This window comes from Fulmarus glacialis, unplaced genomic scaffold, assembly GCF_000690835.1.
Source record: "Fulmarus glacialis isolate BGI_N327 unplaced genomic scaffold, ASM69083v1 scaffold4276, whole genome shotgun sequence".
NCBI lineage: Eukaryota > Metazoa > Chordata > Aves > Procellariiformes > Procellariidae > Fulmarus > Fulmarus glacialis.
This window is the reverse complement of record NW_009216090.1, coordinates 86575-107693: the sequence shown is the minus strand read 5'-3', so window position 1 is coordinate 107693 and position 21119 is coordinate 86575. Positions and strand designations below refer to the sequence as shown.

At 39.1% G+C, this 21119-nt stretch overlaps 1 protein-coding gene across 1 annotated transcript in view; it reads left to right on the top strand.

Moving 5' to 3' along the window:
- The window catches only part of MAP2K5 (mitogen-activated protein kinase kinase 5), a 131459-nt gene that overhangs the window by 29426 nt on the left and 80914 nt on the right, over positions 1–21119 (top strand). Inside the window, exons 8-11 of the mRNA XM_009579158.1 lie at positions 8610–8649; positions 14707–14775; positions 14868–14949; positions 18954–19015. Coding sequence (XP_009577453.1) covers positions 8610–8649; positions 14707–14775; positions 14868–14949; positions 18954–19015 — 253 coding nt within the window. The remainder of the gene's footprint in view (positions 1–8609; positions 8650–14706; positions 14776–14867; positions 14950–18953; positions 19016–21119) is intronic.

The window sequence follows — 21119 nt, the reverse complement described above, 5'->3', positions numbered from 1 at the left end:
GAGAATTGGTGGAATTTGCCACAGCCAAGCTATGCCAAGCTTTAGGCACTGACCGTTCCCGAACGTAGAATATTCACAGATGTGAATGTGAGATGATAAGGGGCAGAAGAACATGTATTTATGCAGGAATCCTTTTTTGCCATCATGTTGCCAGTGTTGTATTTCAGATTCTCTCCTTAATCTCTGTTTGATGTTTCTGTGAAGAACAGTGGGTATGACAACACCGGCGAGGTTGACGTTATTTTTCCGTTTCTTTTCACCCCAGATTCTTTGAAAATGCTCACTCAAAATGCTAAAAATAACTGCTCAGATATCCACTGATCATCATAAGGATTAGCCAGCCATACCCAGCTCCGATGGATAACCACCTTCCCTGTACATCACAACTCTTTTAATGACGATAGCAGGGAGTGGTACAAAAGGAGCAATGCCAATATTGTTTCTAGCGTGTTGCTCATCACGATGGTGTCTCAGTGCAATGCAGTAGTGATTGAGCAGTGTAACTAACTCATGATGTTTATGCTCTCAACCTGCTCCTGGGGAAGAGCAAGCTTTCTACTTGAAAGTGAACCACAATTAAAAGGAAACTCTCTTTCAGCTATTGCAGTGAACACCTAGAAAACTTCTGCTTCTTGGCACAGTTTTCTTTTCTATACTGGCCATTACTGAATTACTGAACAGCTCTGTTTTTCCTTAATAGTTGTTATGCTGTGAGCGTCCTGAATGCATCTCTCTTGAACAAATGGTTTGATAATGCAGAAAATCCAGCTTTAGGTCTCCTGGTAGAGAGATGTAAGCATCTAAACTGCCAGCACTATAGATGTGACGTGCTTTTTGGCTCACTCTCTTGTTTCAGATTTCTTCCAAAAATTGTAATGGGTTTACTTTGTACTGGCAGGTTTTATGCTGCGTCAGATAATGCCTGTCCGTGTCAGTCTAAGCTTATGACTGCTCTGCTGTCTTTTGTTCTTTCAGCTAGTGTAAAGCCAGCAGCTGAAATGCATTACTGCGTCTGCATCTGATCTGGGTTGGTCCTGTGGTAGCAAAGGACCTAATATTGGTGATGGTGGCACCACAGCCTCCTCAAGCAGTGTCAAGGCTAAGATGTCTTCGTCTTTAGTCCTTTCTGTCTGTACAGGTCTCTCTAAGGAATGGGGACTGAATTGCAATTGGATGGGTACAAGGAGAAAGACTTGCGATCCAGTTTTCAAAGGTTGACCCTGAATGTTTGGCTGCACTGGAGAAGGAAGACTAATATAAGTGGTAACAGATGGAAATAGTGGTAGGTTACAGCATAAAAGAGGTGAGGGATTCATTCTGCTGTGCTTAGGCTTGGATGCCAAAACCGCCTCTTTCCCACAGAGATGGGTTAAGTGAGACATTTTGCTATTCGGCATTTTCTTTATGCAGCTTCTGGTGCCAATTTTGCTCTTTTGAAAAGTTTAAAATTTATATACAAGTATTTTTTGTTTGTTTTCTAGTTTAACAACAAATCATTTTGCAATCAGTACTCAAGCATCTGTAATGGCATTTTACATAGAGGAGAGGTTGGCGTAGATTGCTGTTTGAACTAGCACAGTCCCCATAAAAGCTCCTTTTTACAACTGCTGTGCACTTTGGATTTCCTGTTTTAACAGCCAGAGAGTCAGGCTAATGTGTTTGTCTATTGCAGAAGGCAACAACTGTCAAAGTGTTTATTTCCTAGAAACAATTTGAATCTGTTTCTTTAGATGGCCATCTGAGTACGTGACAATTCTGTCATTAGACTGCCAGAGTCTGACCAGGAGTGCGACAGACAGTGGCAGTACTAGGAAAAAAGAGGGGGGGAGGGGGCGGGGGGGAAGAAAAAATTAACAGTAAACCAAATCTGTGGGTGATTTGCTGCATATAGTTTGCAGCTGGTGACTGGCATGTCATTCTGCAATGCATAACACTTAGAGAATTGTATTCATCTTGTGCAACACTGACACAGTCATTTTGCTCTAGGTTATTTCTCATAGGGCAGGAAAATGTTCAGTTTGACTTCATTCAGTGCCCTTACATCTGAAGGTGCTGCTTGCTACAACCATAGCTTTTTGTGTTAACTTTTTAGCTCAAATAAGAAACCTAGGGCTTCTATGTGTATGTTCATTTCTGTTAGGAAATACTCTGCCTCAGTCCCAGAGACCTTTCATGCGTGTTATTCTGTGCGTCGAGTGAGGAGGATGTCTGGAGGACTTCCTCTGCAGTTCATCAGTGCAGTGCTACGGGTGAGCTGATGGAGATATGGGGAAGCGGGACAGTATTTGCGATTCTTGTTGAGTGAAATGATGTCTTGATATTTTTAATAAATGTGTATAATGAATACATACGCAGAAGGAAACGTCTCTAGGAGAAAGGACCTGAAATACTTACTTTTATTTTTACTTTGCGGCCTCAGGTTGCCACCTTGGGAAGTTCAGATTGGACATTAGGAGAAACCTCTTCACAAGTAGGATGGTGCAGCACTGTAACAGGGCATGAGAGAGGCAGGGGATCTCCATCCTTGGGGCTTTCGGCGCAGAGCTGGACAAAGCTGTGGCTGAGCTCATCAACTGCTACAGTCCCACTTCAGGAGGGAGGCTGGATTAGGTGGTATGCAGAGGTCCCTTTCAACCACCCTTTCACCTACTGAAAGCATCATTAAGCAGAATGACACACCAACATTTGTGAGCCAGTAGAACTACAGCAGATCTGAGTTTGTGGCATTAGCCGTAAGTTTCTCTGGTACCTCGACCAGAGGGGAGCATTGCATCCCTGCCTTCTGCAGCCACATCGCTAATGTAACAGTACTGTCAGTATATCATTTTGTCATATTTGCTGATGTTAGTTATATTTCTAGAAAGGGAAGGGACTGACTCATTGGCATAGCAGACAGGTCATGGGCTTTCCCTTGAATCATTTGGTCTTGCCAAGGAATATCTTATTGATTAGAAATTGTTTCTGTGGCTATTGGGGGAAAAATAGAAAAATATATCCTGATGGCCAGAGTGAACAGATGGGAAGCAGGATCTTCTGCATGGTAGGCTGCTGCAGGCTTCTTCAGTGCTTTTTTGCATAGGCATGAGCAGCATGATATAATAATTTTAATGGATTTTTGCTTCTAGGAAGAGACTGCATTTATTTAGAGTTTTCAGATACTAGTAAACTTTGTTCGTAGTAAAAAGTTACTGTACATGTTAGGAAAAGCTGTTTGAGAAAGCTCGGGATCTTTGCAGACTCAGTCTGTGCTTCTGATGTGACCATCCTTAAGTGACTCGTATGGGGGCAAATGCTTCACAATTAAAAATTAGAAAACAAATCGAAAATTGCTGTTTCTCTTGAGTGCCTGCATGTTGAAACCTGAAGTTAATTCTTTGCTTGCCCTGGAAGAAATTGTACCACAATCACAGCAAGTAATGCAGCTCCCCACTGTGCTTTTAGGTAAAATTTCTCACAGGGAGAATATAAAATTGTTAGTCTTAGCAAGTTGAAAGAGGGAGAAGTTTTTTGTTTGACATTTAAGCTATTTATTAAGAAGCTTGTGCATGTTCTATTTGGTTGGTTTTGTTTGTTTTACTTTTGAACTAAGTGCGTAGAAACACACTATATTCAGTGTATAAAATTTTTAGCATTAAATATTAGGATGGACTATGGCTTATTCCTTAAAGAGGTTTGAGCCAAAGCATCTTATATTTCTCCTCTGATTTTCTTTGCAGTAGACCTCAGGAAGAACAAAGCAGGCAATGTGAAATTCAGCTACCTTTTTTCTTCTCCTTTTCTTTTTAAAACAGAAACCAGCTGCTTCTGACACTTTCATTGTTTTATTTGCTTTGCTGTAGAAACATTTCTTATATATGGGGAGAGAGATGCCGGGGAGTTGGCACTTCCCCCAAAGCCCTATTCTAGTTTTCCATGATATTGATTTTTATTTTCCGGAACACAAGGGATGCACGCGCCGTACTCCGCAGTCCATCAGAAGTTTTTCCGGCTTAGCTGGAGGGCTTTGTTCAAGCAGAGTGCACACTTGCTCACACTGTCTTTCTTATTCCCCAGAATAACCAAGCTTTTGCCACAGAGCTGGGCAAGCTGCCTTTGCAGCACTCCCTGAGGGGCACTCTCGATTTTCAGAGTAGAGGAGACAAAGTTATGCTAAAGGACTTGGCTCGCATGGGTCCCTTCGGGGCTTTAAATGTCTAGGGATATGGTTAATAGTCAAGGTTAATAAAATATTTGACACGACTGTGCCAGTCTTGCTGGGAAGCTGTTCATTGTAATGAATGTAGAGGGCTCAGAGTAATGAACTATAGTGGGAATGTGAAGGAAGAGATTTAAATTTCTTTTTCCCAGTGGGAATGTTTCAAAACATGCGGTGGTGGAAGTCTGCCTGTCCTTTTCTTATACAACATGCGGCAGCTTTGAGCCAACCTCTCTGCATCGCGTCTTCGCTAGGAGAACTTCCCAAAAGGAGATGGCAGCTGCATCCTCCATCTCACGTTAGCACAGTGTGCCAGGGCAGGGGGGGAAGGCAGGCCTTCCAAAACTCACCTTTTCCCTATCTAGCTTTCTTGCTCTGTTTTTCCCCTCTTTCTCGGAGCTCATGAAGTGCTTTCCACCACGCTGCCTCTGTTGCTGGAATATCTTTTTTTCTGAGGAGTTCTGAAAGTTGGTACTTTCTTTTTTCCATCCTCCCTGAAGGTTTATTCCTTCTTTTGTGAAATCTATAAAAATTTTGTTGAGAGAGTTACCAGTCTGAGTTATTAAAACTTAGTTTTAATTCAACAACAATCTCTTAACTTGGCCCCTGCAGGAGGTACTGCTAATATTAAGGGGTGCACTTCTTTCTACATATTGTTCATCACCTTTCTCCTCGTCTGGTGATTATTAAATTGGTTACTCAGTCGAGTATCTGTATTGGACATAGAAACCAAAATATAATTCTGAGCATCAAGAAAGAACAGTTTGCTTGCATGAAGAATTTTCATTTTCTGGGGAAAATTAGTATGAATTATTTTCTTGTATCCCATATATATTCTGAGACTAAGATGAAATTTTAAACCACTACCCTTTACTCTTCACTTTGAAGATGCCACCGGAGATCAGGTTAAGATCTACAACTTTTTGTACTGTCTTGTCTTCCTACAGACGCACAGCAACTATTTTCAGTGAGGCTTTGGTGAATTTGAAAAGAATGCATCGTCTTGTAAAATTGGTATCCCAAAATGGATTTCTGAACTCTGCTTTTTTTTTTTATAATTCAATTATTATCGTCAGCCTAAAAAATACCATGGCTGCAATAGCTAACAACTGTCTATTTTAAAATAAAATAACAAATTAGTTGGGTGCAGGGTGCTGGAATTAGTCTCTTTATGTGCAGAAATAGGGCACCAAATGAATTATCTGATTGCTGTTGTGTTTATTTTTCTACTATTTTAATAAATACTGTGTCAATATTTTTCAATATATACCTAAAAAGTATTTTTAGTAGTGGAGAAAGTTGTTACTAAAATGGTTATTAATCTCATAGCATTTCCAATAGTTTACACTTAAAATAATAAAACATAAAGTTTGTGGTAGATGGAATTCTCCAACTAACCTGGGTGGGATCTAGATCAGGCCCTGCATAAAAATGTATTCTTAATTTGTCCCAGTATCTGTTAGGAGTTTCCTCTCCAGAGAGTAAAAAGAGCAGTCCATGCCATGGCATTTGTCTTACAAATTCCCAGTTTAACTAAGAGGCAGAGAGGGAAGGGGAAATGCACATCAGAACCCACTTTCTGCAGTTGGCAAATTGCAACAAAACTTAAATAATAACTTCTATATTTTTAATAGTTGACACTGGCATCAAGTGTTCAAAATGACGTTTTAAACTTCTGATTGCAGAGGTTGGCTCTCTGATGTAGTACTGTCTCTTCGATTTCTCCATAACAATAAATAATTTATAGCCACCTATTCTCAATCATCCATTATAGCTTTTGCAGTGCGTCAAAAGCAAACCAAAAACAAACCCCAACAAAAAAGAGCAGAAAAATGAATTTGTTTTCCCAGACCTGGTTTCTGCAAGGAATGAAATTTTGCAAACGTCAAAACAGCATTTTCCTTGAGTATTTTGCATTTCGATGCATTTAATTTCTGCTCTTTGCATTTGTCTTTAAGTAGTTCAGCAGCTATTTAGCAACTGTTTTCACTCGTCTTTAACATCCACTTGTCTTTACTGTTAGGCACTGCTCAAATGCATTCCTAGCAAGAGGAGTTGTTCTTGTAACTGTTTATTAGGCGACATCATTTGCCTACCATCCTGGAAGATTTTTAAGTGCATGTTCACTGAAATGTACAGCGTTGCTGAGGAACCTTCTGCATTTTACTACTTTGCTTCGTCTAATGATCTGGTTCTACAATGATGAGCTTGTTTACTTACTTTTGGAGGCGACACTGAAATCTGTGAGAGTTGACCCTTGAGATGAGACTTCACATTACTTGTAGAGTATGAATATTAGTTTAATCTCCTCATAGACATCCATAGACTTACTGACGGGTGCAGTATGCACAAAAAGTATGTTTTTCTTCATGCTGTGCACATTATTCTGTGGGATTTTTTTTAGTGCATCCTTCTGAAGCTACATAAAGGTACTAAATCTTCAGGCTTTAGCTGTGCTGACTGTAACCAAAATGATCAATTCCAACTTACAGTTCTACATAATATCTAACAAAAACGTTTTCCCTACACACTCATTGGAACGGGTAATTACTGTAGCAACTACAGACTAATTTGAAGTGTTAGCTGTTAATTAAAACACTACAGAGGTGTACAGTTGTCTTTTGGTGTAACCAAAGCTCCTATTCAAACTTCATTAATCACTTTACAGTTATTGTGTTGAGGAAGGTCAGGACAATCGAGATGCCAGATCAACCTGGAGTAAACAAATTCCTTTCCTCCCAGGTAGCATGCCATTTGCAAAGCCACTGGACGCGCTGTACCCATGGGCATGGTATCTCCTTTGTGATCCAATTCTCAGCGATAATTAAATGTTAAATTGGTACTGTCAGTGCTCTGTAAACCAAACCAGGTATCTGCCCTCTGCTGGAAATTTAACCCAAACTTCCACGGATGAATTAGCGTGCATCATAATTAAATAATCAAGTCTTCCCTTTTAATTCACTTGGAAACAGGAGATCTCTCTTATGGAAAAAAGATCAGCTTTCTTGACAAGCTAATTAAGTTGCCAAACTGTCCGGCACAGTACATATTAAGCTAACAGACGTTAAGCATGCTATCTCAACCTGTTCATTTTCTTATCATTTCTGCTGATCTTAAGTCCATAATGTTTTGCCACTGTTGATTCATCCATAGTTACAGCAGAGTTCATTTACTCCGTTGGATTCATTGACTATGCATTCAGCTACCAGTCTGTCAGAGCTTCGTCTGCTGATTCTGCTTTTTGCGTGTTGTACTGATACTAAATAACACTGATTTTTGGTATGCCTTTTTAAACTGTATTTGTTCCTAAAAGCTAATGCCACTTGGTTACATAAATGTTTATCCATCAGTTATTAAATTAAGGTGAAGTTTTTAGAAACTTCCGAGCTGTTAACAGAAATTATATAAGCACTCAGGGTTATAAATAAGATTAAACAACAGTCTCGCCCTGTACTATGTATGGTTTTGCATGAAAAAAAAAAAAAAACAAACTATTAAAGCTTTTCTTGTTCAGTAATAATTGCTAGAGGTATATAGTGGTAAAATATTACAATTCTTTAAAGTTAGTGCCACATATATGACATTACTGTGCATGGTGTCATAAATCAGTATGAGACAATAAAACTAGTGAAGAGGAAAACCTTTAATGGTTTTGTTTTTATGCAAAATTACATCGGATTTTTAGTAGACATTTTTTCGCCTACCTTTTTATTTTCCTATGAGTTCATGGTTAGGAATACACAAGTCATTGTTAAATAGCCAATTATAAATGTTTGTCTTCAGAAATTAAGACAAACTGCTCTTGAAATACCGTGGAAAATTATTTTGGGTACATGTGAGCATTCATGCTTTCTAACCTTATATGCGCACACACACACTAATCTTAAATACAAATGCAGAAAGTTAATTTCGCTAATACTTTCTGTGGGTCCTTAGGTTATGATAAAGAATCAGTCATTGCCTGTTTTACTTCACTTCAGTAGATACAGCTGTGTATCTCACTGTCGTACCACTGAAAATACCTGTAGGACTGCAAACTTGCGCGATAAACCTTATTTTACGTGAAGATTCTGAATAATGGATATATCATAATTTTATTTCATTGAAAGAAAATGTGAAAGTGCATAAATTCATACTTCTAAGTTTGCTATTATGCTGTACGAAAGTCTTCAATGTGTAGATTTTATATAAAACATGCAGATGTAAAAACCTACTAAATGGTTTCATTGTAAGTATGTTCTTTTGATCAATTGTTTTCATCAGTCTTTCTTTAGAAATGCTATATAAAATTGGTTTAACGTAAAACGTATTAGCTCCAAGTCATTTTTCTGTGAAATTAGTGTATACGTGTTGCACATATGTATAGGGGTAATTTTATGTGATCTCAAGTTATTTAATTTTTTCCCTCATGCAGGGCATATCATGTCCCTAGTGGAAAAATACTAGCAGTAAAGGTAAGATATTACAGTAATTTTCTTTCTCTCTTTCTTTCTTTCCATTCTTTCTTGACCTTGGTTTCCTTCCCTTCCCTCTGATTGTTAGATCTCAGTTTGGTTTATTGCATTAAAGTCCACATTGTTTATGCAGGAAAACTCTAGTCCATAAATCTAGTAATTCCAAATGAGCACAGAGTTCCCAGAATCTAGGTTTCACCCACCGGGAATTCCTTGGCACTGTGTGTAGGTACCAGCACATCTTCCCGTGGGGTTACGGGATGTGTCCAGCTGCAGTTGTGGTTTGTGCCTCTCCAGCGGCTGGCGGAGATGCTGCTTCAGCGTCCTGAACCCCGGCGTTACAGGAGTGGGGATGGAAAGGTCGTGGGATGTCAGCCTGTACCTTTCTCTGCTAATGCCAAACTGTCCCCAAGGGCATATTCGAGTGGTCTCTGCAACCTCATTTTTAAATAAAGAGAATTTCCCTGTTTTCTTTGAGATAATACTCTGTTTTCCTAGGAGATTTTGTGGTTTTAACAGGTCTGTTTATTTTAATGTTCTTCCCCCACTCCAATTGTGGTTTTGTTTTTTTTTTTTAATCCAACTGATTTGGCTCTTTTTTTCCTTGTTAGCATTCTTTGCAGTGAAGCTGCATACTGTAGTGTTATGTGGTGAGATAAATACCAGTCTTCTCTGAAGTTCAGTTAAAACTGTGGTAAACTAATAGCACAACTCTGAAAACAGAGTTTTCCAACCCGTGTATGTGATTTATTAAGTTAAATTTGTAAATTAACTTATTAATACAGTTAATCTATAAAAAATATTGAAATATATCCTTTTCTAATATATCAAACAATTGTTTTTAATTTGGCGATTTTGTTAAAACTCAGAGCAGTAGAGACTTTTGGAAAACAAATTAGTTGTTGCATTCATAGAATTCCAATTAATAGTGTGGGATCTAAAAAAAAGGTATATTTTAAAAATACAACTTATGGAATAATTACTTAAAAAACTGTGAAATGGACTTTTGGATTCGTTTCTTTTTTTCCACTGGCTTTATTTAATCACTAAATTCTGGTGTAACTGAGTTAAACTGAAGGAATGTGGGGGTGGGAGAGAAGGGCAAGAGAAGGAGTGATGGGAGCTGGTTGCTGCAAGTAGAATTGGTGTTAAATGGAATTTAAAGATGTAAGATTATACGAAGACTTGAAATGAAGCATTTATATTTACCAGGCAATATTTACATATATGGGTAACGTTCAGATTTGTCTTGTGGTTCCAATCAGATATAATTTACTAAAAGGAGATTCTGCCCGTGTTTCGGCTGTCCTGAGGATCACATAAATCCCTTCACCCCACTAGGAAAAATGCTTTTGACTTTCCAATGAATTGAAGAGAAGCAAGTGCTTAGTACTGGATTTGAAATTATTCCCTACATGTGGAAAATATGGAAATTGAAATAACACCCAAATAACTTCTAATTATATGGAATACAAATACCACTTGAAAAAGTTTTTGAAAAAGTCCTTTTGAAAAAGTCCTTTCAAACGGTATCCATCATTCCTAAAGCTGTCATGAGCAGTTAGAGTAAGACAGGAATTCTCCGAGTTGCAATAGGCACAAAAGTACAGGAAATTTAGTAATCAAAAATATTCTTTATTACAACTTTCCATGTGGAACTAAAAAAGCGGGGGTTGAGTAAGGATGCTGCTTTTCCCTGGTACCTACTGCATTGCTTCCTTGAATAATCTTTTTCAAGCTCTACAGAGAGCATCTTCTGTGCCAGCTCTGCCTGGCGCTGGCATTGCTGCTGTGGGGCTGTGGGTGCCCTCAGAAGCTGCCTGGAGAGGAGGTGGAGCAGGAGAAAAATCGCACAGGCAGGAGGGGAAATGAGTTCACCCTTTGCAAGGTTAATTGAAATCACCTCCCTGTGGCAAAAATCCTTTTCCCCCAGCAATTTCGCCTCCTTGTTTCCCTTAGAGTCCAAGGGTTTGGTTAGTCCTGGTGGATAATTAGCATCCTGAAGATTTGGGGAACTGGGTTCTCTTGTAGATACTACTCACAGTGGTCCTGTCACTCTCAATTATATTTTTTTAGTGTGATTTCAGAAGAAATATTGCATCAACATGTGTGTATTAGCATAGTTTAAAATAACATGCTCACAAACTGGAGGTCAGGAAACCTGCTATGACAGTGATCATGCTGGCTTGCTCTGTTAAGAAAATTACTTAACACATCTATGGCTCAGCATCCCAGCAATAAAAAGAGGATGTTAATGCCAGCGTCTTGACACAATCATCACAAGGATCAAGTGTTTTGACAGAGGGCATCACTAAAAGGGACATCACTGGATGGGTCTGTGAAAGCGGAGTTCTGCATTTTGGGGGTGCTTTTTCTGACAATAATATACATATTTGATAGGACAAGATAACATTCTGAAAACCTGTTGATTAAAATGCTTTCAGCTGGTAATTAATCTTGCAAATACATTGAACAGGAAAACAAACCAATGCTAATACCTATATTGTAGTTCAAAGCTGTCTATTCATTACGTATTTTATGTAGACTTTACAGCTAGATAATGTGCAGAGGATTTACTAGATTTTTCTAAGGTAACTTTTTTCTAATTAGAGGGAAAAATCCAAATGAAAAATTTGAGCGTATGCTGGCTGATTGCCATTCTTCAACTGCTTTTAGTTTTTCCTGCTCTTAAGCTAGCATTTAAATGGACCATTTGATTAATCATTTGTATACTGACTATAATACTCCCAAATTTCCTTTGAGTTGTACATACTGTAAAAGACAATTATGTCGCCACAGATTAAATAAGTGAATTAAAACAGAATAGCAGCTTAATTTGACCTGTGATTTTGCTCTCGTTCCCTTTAGTGGAACGTATGCCACTCCAGCAAATAGATGAAGTCATCCATGACAGCTTGTGATGAATTGCCGTATTTATACTGTATATTTTAATAGCCTCACACTAATTTAAATTGAGCACAGAGTAAATTATAATTCAGTCACTTGACTGCTTGTATTTAACTTGACAACTCATCCTTATTTGTCCTGGAGGTGTAATGGAGAGCAGAGGAAATATGCTCAGGTATTCCTCTTTTAAAAATTAACCCTTTCCACTTGAAATGTTAGGTATGTTGAGTTCACGTACGTTATAAGCTTGCTAAGCAATTCCAAGATTGCTGCATTTTAGGCAGGAACTTGAAGAGGTGCAGAGGTGCTTGGAGCCCCTTGCTGAATCCCAGAGGACTGCCATGTAATTTAAATTAAAAAAAAAAAAAAAAAAAAAATGCTCCCTTGTCTAGTATCCTTCTCCAGCTCTACCTGTGAGGCACCGTTTCGACTAGTTTTGAAATGAGGGCAGGCATTGGAGCTCTCGGCTGCCAGCCCCCCTCCCCAGCCAGCCCGGGTTACCCTTGGCCCCATCTCTACATCAGTCCTGTTCATCCGCGTCCCTGGGGCTCCATTACCCCTTGGCAGATGTGGGACCGCTGGTCAGCGGCAACCTGCCGAGCTCGTCTGTTCCTTGGACTTCTGTTGGTAGCTTCTGGTGCAAACTTGTTAAGAAACTCTGCTCCTGCATGTGTTGAACAGCACGGTGTGAACTCAGAGCATTTCATTCTATGCCTGATGAATTCAGTTTCACTTTTCTGCTCTCAATAATTCTGAGAAAATCATGGTGATTTTTTGCTACGAAGTTCTTTCCAAAGGTGCCGTTTTGGAAAATTTTATTGTCTAATGTTACATCTCATTTGCTTACCTTTGTTACAGTTGTGGAAGTTGCAGCCAATTCCTTATTCACAGTTTTGTCCTTGCTAGCAATGGATTTGAGGAGGGTTGGGTTTTTTCCTTGCTTTAACACTGTTCCAGCCCATGCTTAACACTGTCGGCTCACGTATTCTTAAAAGTTGTTTCACCCATGCAAACTTCATTTTTGAAATACGCTTGGAAATTTTATATGAAAGGAGTATGACCATGTGCAGATTAAAGTAGTGCTGTATAGATATTTTTTTTTCTCTCTTTCTGCCCGCATTTCAATGCTGCAAATAACATAACGTTCCTCCAACCTTGACATCAGATGGGTCTCTCTCCTGTGTTGTAAGTCGCACAAGCCATGCATGTTTAGATGGAAGAAAACACTTCTGTACAATAGTTATGCAGAGAAAGTGAGACAGTGGTCTCTCCTCATTTATTTTGTGGTGATAAACGCTTGCCATGCCGTTGCAGTACGTTTCTGTACGTGCCCTACCCTGTATCCTGAACACTTGTAAATAGGGTAGCTCTGCTTTTCCAGGTTATCTTCACTATTAGAATGCAGGGTCTGTATGTAATTATAGTTAATGCAAATCAGCCAGAGACCTTTCTTCATGCCAGGTCTTGGTTGATTGGATGTCAGTGATGTATTTGACGCTGATCATGCTAACTAGTCATTGTTCAGGTCGGTGGAGCCTTCACAGTGAACGAGGCAGGGAAATTTCTCACTGTGAGTAGAATTTAGTGGGATAAAATTTTAATTTTAGACTGTTGACAAGATTAAATTCTGTTAATATTCAGTGGGTAAAACTGATGGTATTCCAGCAAATTATTTTAAGTTTTTCACACTGGAAAAATGTAAGTGAATATTGTTGGCAAACGATTATTGATCTAGACAAGTGTGTTAAACGTTTCTTGGCAGCCCTGTATTACACTTACAATTTAGTTTAGTGGCAGCTTTTATAAATAACCCTAAAGCAAACTCTTGATAGAAACAGGTTATCGTTTTTTCTTTTAGACAGATTTTGATACAGTAAAATGAGTGTGTTTGGAAATGGTCTCTCTGTATTTTGTTTTGTCAGCAGTGTGTGCAGCCTATAATATCTATTCTGCTAATTCTGCAAATTGACCAAATTTTGCTTCCCTTTAGTTTAAAGTATTAAACTGTGAAATATTATGTGGTAGCAGACTGAGCCTGGCTAAATGCATTTGGAGTCCATTTTGATTTATATAGCAGTACTTAATAATTGAGTGTGCAAGTCTTCAAATAATCATGACAAAGAATTGTTTTTTAAAGTTGACTTTCAATGCTGGTTCTGAACCAGCATCCTTATTAAGAGGGTCTGTCTTGAAAATCCTGAAAACTTGTAACTTCAGACAGTGCACCCCACCTTCACAGCAGCGCTTGGTACTTCAGTCCTGTTTAGCAGCCTGGCTCAAAACGATGAAAAACGAGGGCAGGGATGAAGGAAGCAGCAGATAAGCATGCCAGTGAGCGGCTGGTTTGAGCTGCTGAGCGCTGAGAGTCAGGTTGGTTGTAGTTGTTTTGAGCGATGCTTTGGTGATGCTTACCTAAGCATCTGTACCATCTGGTATCATCTGCATTTTTTCTGTGTATTTAACAGTTTTCCGTGTTTCATACAATGCAATATATAAAAAAGGGGGTAAATATTAAAGAAACTGAAACTCTGAGAGTGGTGGTAAGAGACGGTCCTTTAGGGCACCGCTGAGACATTCAGAGATACTTTCAATACTACGGTATTTATTTAGCGTTTAGCGTTAACATGGGCACGTTCAGCAAGGCCTGCTGAAGGGGTCACAGCCTTCCAGGCTTTTTCACAAGACGTCTTTGCAGTGAGAAGAATCGGTGCTGGGCAGGTGAGGAGGAGGCTGTACCGAGCGGGAGCTGGGAGGTGATGGCACTTTGGGTGAATAAACAGCAATTCTGAGTTTACCGACCGGCAGATCTACCACGCCTGCTCTTTACATTACATGTGGGGCTTGTGTTCAAGTTCTAACTCGTCCCTTGGTCCAATGGTTAAACCACAAACCTTATGACATTTCATGGATAAAATTGGCTGTGTAACTTTGTTTACTTGTAACTGACTTCTGAAAGTAAGTAAGTCTGTCCTTTCATTTCCATATCTTTCCTTTGCTCATTGCTCTATTAAAATACTCTTTTCACCTATTCCTCTCTTTCCTTTTCTCACATAAGGATAATTAATACATGGTTTTTCAGGTTTTTTATTTTTAATTATTCACTTACTTTTTGTGTCAACTGTGATCATATGTCCATTTTTTGTATTTTAGGTCATACCCTTAGATATAACACTGGAACTCCAGAAGCAGATAATGTCGGAGTTAGAAATTCTTTATAAGGTATATAGACTTTCTCATTTTCATTATTCTTGCTTGTAATCTTCTTACAGCAAATTTTAAAACAGGCTTCTCTTTTTCTTTTCTTTTTCCAGTGTGACTCATCATATATCATAGGATTTTATGGTGCTTTTTTTGTAGAAAACAGAATTTCATTGTGTACAGAGTTCATGGATGGTGAGTTGTACGTCTAGTGTGCTTTTGATTGCAAAGTATGTAAATGGGAAAATCATATAAAGATGTGCTTTTCCAGAATGGAGCAAAATGCAGTAGTATGACTTGAAAATGTAAAGTATTAATAACTTTGCAGGTAGTTTTTAAAAAAACAGGTTAGTATTGGGATTGTGTTGTATTCTCCATGGTACACTGTATTTTCCCTGAGTGTAACTTCGCTTACTTTTATTGAAAATGTAAATAGAACAGAAATAAATGCTAACTTAATTTGTGGTTTGATATTGGAGTCTTCCATACAATCTGTCCTTGCTGACAAAACAGCTGTTCCTCACTTTTACTGTTTTGATAGCCAAAACAGATTATCTTTTAAAGAAATCTATTAACCCAATGTCCTATGTGTTTTCAGTGGAAATTGTCTCTTAATTGCAAGACAAGGAATTATTTTCTAACACAGCTGTTCAGCAGTGCTGCGCTGAGTTTCTTTTTGAGTGTACTCTTGTTTCTCCCAGTGTGAATCTTCAGACCAATGGTATCCCCTTCCCCACAATCTGATGCTACTGTCGTTATGGAGATGTATTAGTGCTTTGCTTTGAAATCTTGTGCTGTGTGGCATTCTTGGGGAAAAGGCAGGAAAGGTATACTGATTACAGCAATTTGTAATCATTGCTGCCCTCTGTGTATCAATTCTGAGAGCGTGTCTCATGTCAGATGCAGTCCCCTTGTGTCTCGTGTACAAGAATCCCCTTCACAGTGTTCAACTTTTAACATCGCGTTGTGTTACAAGCAGTAGTCTTATGAGCCAGGGTTTTCTTATGAGCCAGCGTTTTATGCCCTATCCAGGTTTTTCACAAAGGTTCAGTTAAGCTGCATATAAAGAAGTAAGGATCTCACAAATAATTTGCTATGGAGGGAAGGCTTTCTGGCAGGAAAAATTTCCAAAGCCAAATGTGTACCATTAAGCATCGTTGAGTAGCTTCTTTCTTTCTGATGGGGACTACAGATAAAGCCCTTTAGGGTTTTATGGTGCATTTTGTTTTCTCCCTGTTAAAATGGTCTGTTATTACTGTTATTTCTCTCTTTTTACACTTACTACCTCTGTCCCAGTGATCACTGTGCCCCATTTCCAAGTATGAGTATTCTGTCAGATTTTCTGTATTTGATGAAAAAGTATTACATTTATTCAGCAAAGCCCACAAGTTAAATACAGCCCACAAGTTAAATACTTTGTTGTCCTCATGCTGTGTGACTGTTAGCCATTTCTCTGTTCTGTCCTTGCAATTGCACTCAGACTTGCAAGCCTGTGTTAAGCAGTAGTCACGTGCATTAAGGAAGCAGCTGCTCATGGCAAAACATGCATCTGCCTAGAGTGTGCATGCTCTTACTAATTCAGAGATTTTTAAAAATGACGGACATAAATGCTTGCAGTTCTGAATTCTTGTTTGAAAATACTTAAGCCTTTAGGGTATGCATCCCTCATGATGTTGCACAACGATGGTGTTTACTGACCATGCACAAATTACTTGGAATTATACCGGTGATGACCTCTGGTCTGCCTCATGTTGTGCACTCCTTCTGGCAGAAAGCAACAGCAATCATTTAAAGGAAGAACAAAATGCAAATAAAGGGACCTTGACATTTTTTTTCCCCAGACCTTTAATTCTGATGCATAAGGATGCAGGTGAAGATAAGAAAAAATACTTTCTCACCCTGCAGATGAACAGCTTTAACCTTGACCAATTTTTAGCCCTTTTGACCGTCTTAGGCCAGTTTGTAGTGTTTCCTGAATCCATATCCCATGACTATTTGCCCAGTTGTATCCTGTACCATATTACAAAACATAGGTATTTCCTTTTTGAATTACCTAGATACAGATGGATCTGCCTTTTTTGGGATCCTTGTGACTTAGGGGTACCCATAGGGAAAAGGTGGACGTATAGTACCATATCGGTTCTTTCCTGGCACCTGCAAGCAGGAAAAAGCCAAGTAACTCCAAGTCTGCAAATATCAAAACACTGAGGTTCAACTGACCTGGATCACTCTCCCACCTGCCAATTGATCTTAAAGAGCAAGAGAGATGTGAAATGAGGCTTTCTAATTTTGCCCTTTTGTATTTATAATAAAGATGATGTTCTAAATAAAGATGGTGAAATGCGCTATTGCCTTTTACTTATGTTGTTGCCTTTTTTCCTTGAAACTGCTGAACACCTGCTAAATTCCCCTTAAAAACAGCGAGAGGTGCAGGTTATCAGACTGTACTTAGATGTCTACACACAGATACGGGAACTGACATTATTTGGATTTGGAAATGTTGTCTGCTACAGAACTTTTTCTCCATAGAAAAATGGCCGATTTCCCCAATTGTTTGCAAAAAGATACTTTCCCTCATTTTTCAAACAGCACTACCTTTAGTGACATCTGTAATAGCGAGACTTAGCAGTTTGGTCTATGAAAACAGGTCTTTTTTTGTCCAAAATTTAAGGATATGTTATAAGCATTAACAGGAACCATATGATTGCCTTCTCTTTGGCTTTTGTAGTGAGCGGTAGGTATCTGTGATGCTACATCCTCATATTTCCATTCAATAGTACTTGGATTTACTTTTAAAACTGAGATTCCACAGGCAATGTGGACAATGTAAGTTGAAAGATTAAACTTAATGAACAAATAGTATGGAATCAGAGCAACATTAGTGAAGACAAACATATACTGTATTTCTGTCAGTAGAGACTATGAGGAAAATGAGGGGAAAAAACCAACAACCACCACCACAAAACCCCAGTCATTAGAATAAGAAGTATAGTATAAAGAAGAACTATTGTATAATTAAGGCTGAAGACTGGAATAAGAACCTTTTGACTTCTTTGGATTGCAGCATTTCAGAATAAATGGGGTTTACTTTTAAAAACTGAACCGTAAGCAAAGTACAGTATAGTTTGCTTAATTGCTGAGTGTTGGCCTAAGTCTTTTCCCGGTGGTGTCATTGGTAAAATCCATATGCTACACTGAGAGCAGAGTTAAGTCAGTGCAGAGCACTTCTCAGAACCTCAAGCCTTGAATAAGACAATACACTCTTGCAAGCTAACGGTAATATGTTCTGCCTGTAATTTACTCGTCCTTTTTTTTTTTTTTTTTTTTTTTTCCCTTTTTTTTCTCTCTTTTTTTTTTTTTTTTTTTTTTTTTTTTGCCATTCTACTTGGATATTTTTAATTCTCGATTTTAAATTTGCTTTCTTGCAAAGAAAGAATTTGTATTTCACTCCAGGACATTTTGAACACTGTTTTGGTCATGAATCTCCTTTGCAGAAGATAAGGGAAACAATCCTTCCCAGTCCCTTGGGAATGTCTGTAGGGCCATTAGAGGAACTTAGGCTTCTTGCTTTCACCATGAATGTATGGTGCTGACTGGACAGGGTTATGCCAGATAGCAAGTTGTGTCCCATCCTGGAGTTTATTGGCAAAATTTATCTGCTTGCCCAGGAGCTCCTTGTCTTTCATTTTCAGACATCAGCGTGGACACAGACTGCAACATTCAACCAAACTTTGATTGGTTTGATCGCCAGGAGGAATCAGCTTTAAGCATGTATATAAGCATTGTCTCAGATAGCATGTAATGCTAGCGCCAGGTTTTGGGGACAAGAGTTAGGATACTTTGGACTTCGAAGTCCGCTGTTGCTTTTTGGGATGATGAGAAGTTACTCTGAACCTGGTGGGTTTGAGTTCTCCAATTTCAATATTCTGTCCTGTGACAGGGAGGTTTTCTAACAGGAGTTTGAGTATTAATACTGCAAGGAAAAATAAGTGATGTGGGTGAAAACAGACCTGACTTCGGTTTCATCTGTTTATTCAGAGTTTGGTAGATTTTTAAGGTCAGTTATTTCCGACACAGTTATTGTTATATCATTGATGGTGATTTTATTAATAACCAAGGCGTAGAAAACCCTTGTGACTTCAAATCTAGGGCACTATTTCATTTTTTATTACCTAAGCACATTTTGTTTGTCCCTGCAGGGGGTTCTTTGGATGTTTATAGAAAAATTCCAGAACACGTACTCGGAAGAATAGCAGTAGCTGTAAGTACTTTTTTCTTTTTGTCTTTGTTTTTGATTGTGCATGTAACACATCTCTGATTTGAGTGCGCACGTGCTCCCCTGGGACACTGAGTCATCTCCAGGATCTGTGTCCTCATTGTGTCTGTGTAAAAGGGAGGATCCTTCCTATCTCGTGCTCCTCCTAACCATCCTATGTGCACAGGAACGCCAGGGTTAAGGAAACCTTCTTTTTGAATGACCAACACGTGAGTTGCCAGAGGCTCAAGAAATGTAAAAGGATGTGATAAATTGAATGGGATAAGAAAAAAAAATCATGAATTTGCTGGAAAACTGTGTGGTCATGTTTCTTCGTATCAACCCTTGTAGGATGGAGCAGTCCTCTTAATCGCCTTTATTTAGCCTTTAAGTCTTTCTGTGCTATATGATTCCTTTAAAAAGTGAATCAGAAGCCCTGTCCTAGCCCTTATGGTGATCCCTCATCTGCTGCTTCTGCTGATTCTTCTGTGTAATTTCCATTCTGACTGTCCTCATTCCGTACAAGGTAACTCATTAAATTTGCTTTCCAGATCGAAAAATTAAAAGTCAGTTCCTGTTGTCAAAATGCAATGGCAGAACACATTTTCTGTCTTCCCCGTTGGCGGATGTACTCCTTAAGGCAGATAAGGAGGAGGCTGAAGTTTTTATTTGGCACAAGCCAGGCCTGACAACGGCTGCTTGGGGACTGGCTGCTCTTTCACCCCTGTGCTGGGACCCTTCAAGCGTGAGAGTCACGGTTGAAGAGCTAATAGTCATTTTAGGGGTGGCGAGCAGGGAGATGGTCTGTGATCTGGGAAGAACTATCAGTCCCCAATGTCTACTCAGTTTGGTAGCAAGGTGTTGACAGTGGGATCCTTAGAGCACCTGGTAGCCCATCATTGTGTCTCAGCAGCGTTCAGTGACTTTACATTGCTAGAAATTCACTAGCTGTGACTGAAAACTCAGATTACAGAACAAAAAAAAAGTTCTGTATTTTGCCACAGCTGAACACAGGATAAATGACCAATGCCTTAGCGGATCTCACAAGGGAGAGAGATACTGCTAAACAATTGCTAAATATAAGGAATACTTTGATAACTTAAGCGGTTTAAAGCATAACAAAGTTATTCTATCATGTGCCATTTAATTAAGTGCTGGGTTTTCACATTCATTATACATCAAGCTGACAATTTAAATCCTTTAATCCAACACAGGCAGCTATTTAGTCTCTGTTCATTGTAATTCACAGCTCCACTTTCTCTTAATTTGTGTGGCCTGCCCAGGGTGATGAACACCCTTCTCTGATGCTGTTTCCTCTAAGTAGTTTCAAATCTGCTCATTATATAGCCTAGCAGTTTCTTATGGAATTTGAGTGCTTTTCACCTTTAGTTCAGAGTAAAAACGTTTCATCTCTTCTTCCCTATGGAGCAATGAATGATAAGTTGCTCATGGTGTCCTCATATTCCTGATGCTAAGTAGCATGTGTCTAGTGTAATAGTACTGGGATGGGCCTTCAAACATTTCTTCAGATGCTTCTTCCTTCTCCTTTTCCTTATCTCGCTTCATGTTGTGTACTTAATACATCCACACTAACTTACCGTATCGTTTCCTTACTTGCTTTTGCCTCTCCTCTCCCCCATCCTCCCCAGCCCACCTGGCTTGGTATTCTGCAGATGTTCTCTTCCAATTTTTCACTTATCCATAACGGTGGTGCTTTAGTCCCATCTTTTATGTCTTGATTTTTTTTTTTTTTTTTTTTTTGTTCACCTGCAGGGTCATCTCTTTACAAATCTGTTAGTTAGTGAGCATGACTCCCTGACATGGGCGCTGAGCTGATACTTAACTTTTTCTAGTTATTTTATTTGCTGCTTTAGCGACCTGTACCGTGCCCACTGCAGTGCAGGGGGTCAGTAAAGAGGTGAACAAAGGAGCAGGTGCCTTCAGAGAAGGAACTCACCCCTTTCTCCTGCTTCTCCGTAACAGAAGGTGTGCGCTGAGGCTGAACCAGCACTGGCAGCTTCCTCTGCTCTGATTTTTTGCTTGATTGCCATAGTAGACTTGTTGGAAGAAGGCAGTGAAAGCCTTTGTTTTCTCTATAATTTGTCAGTGG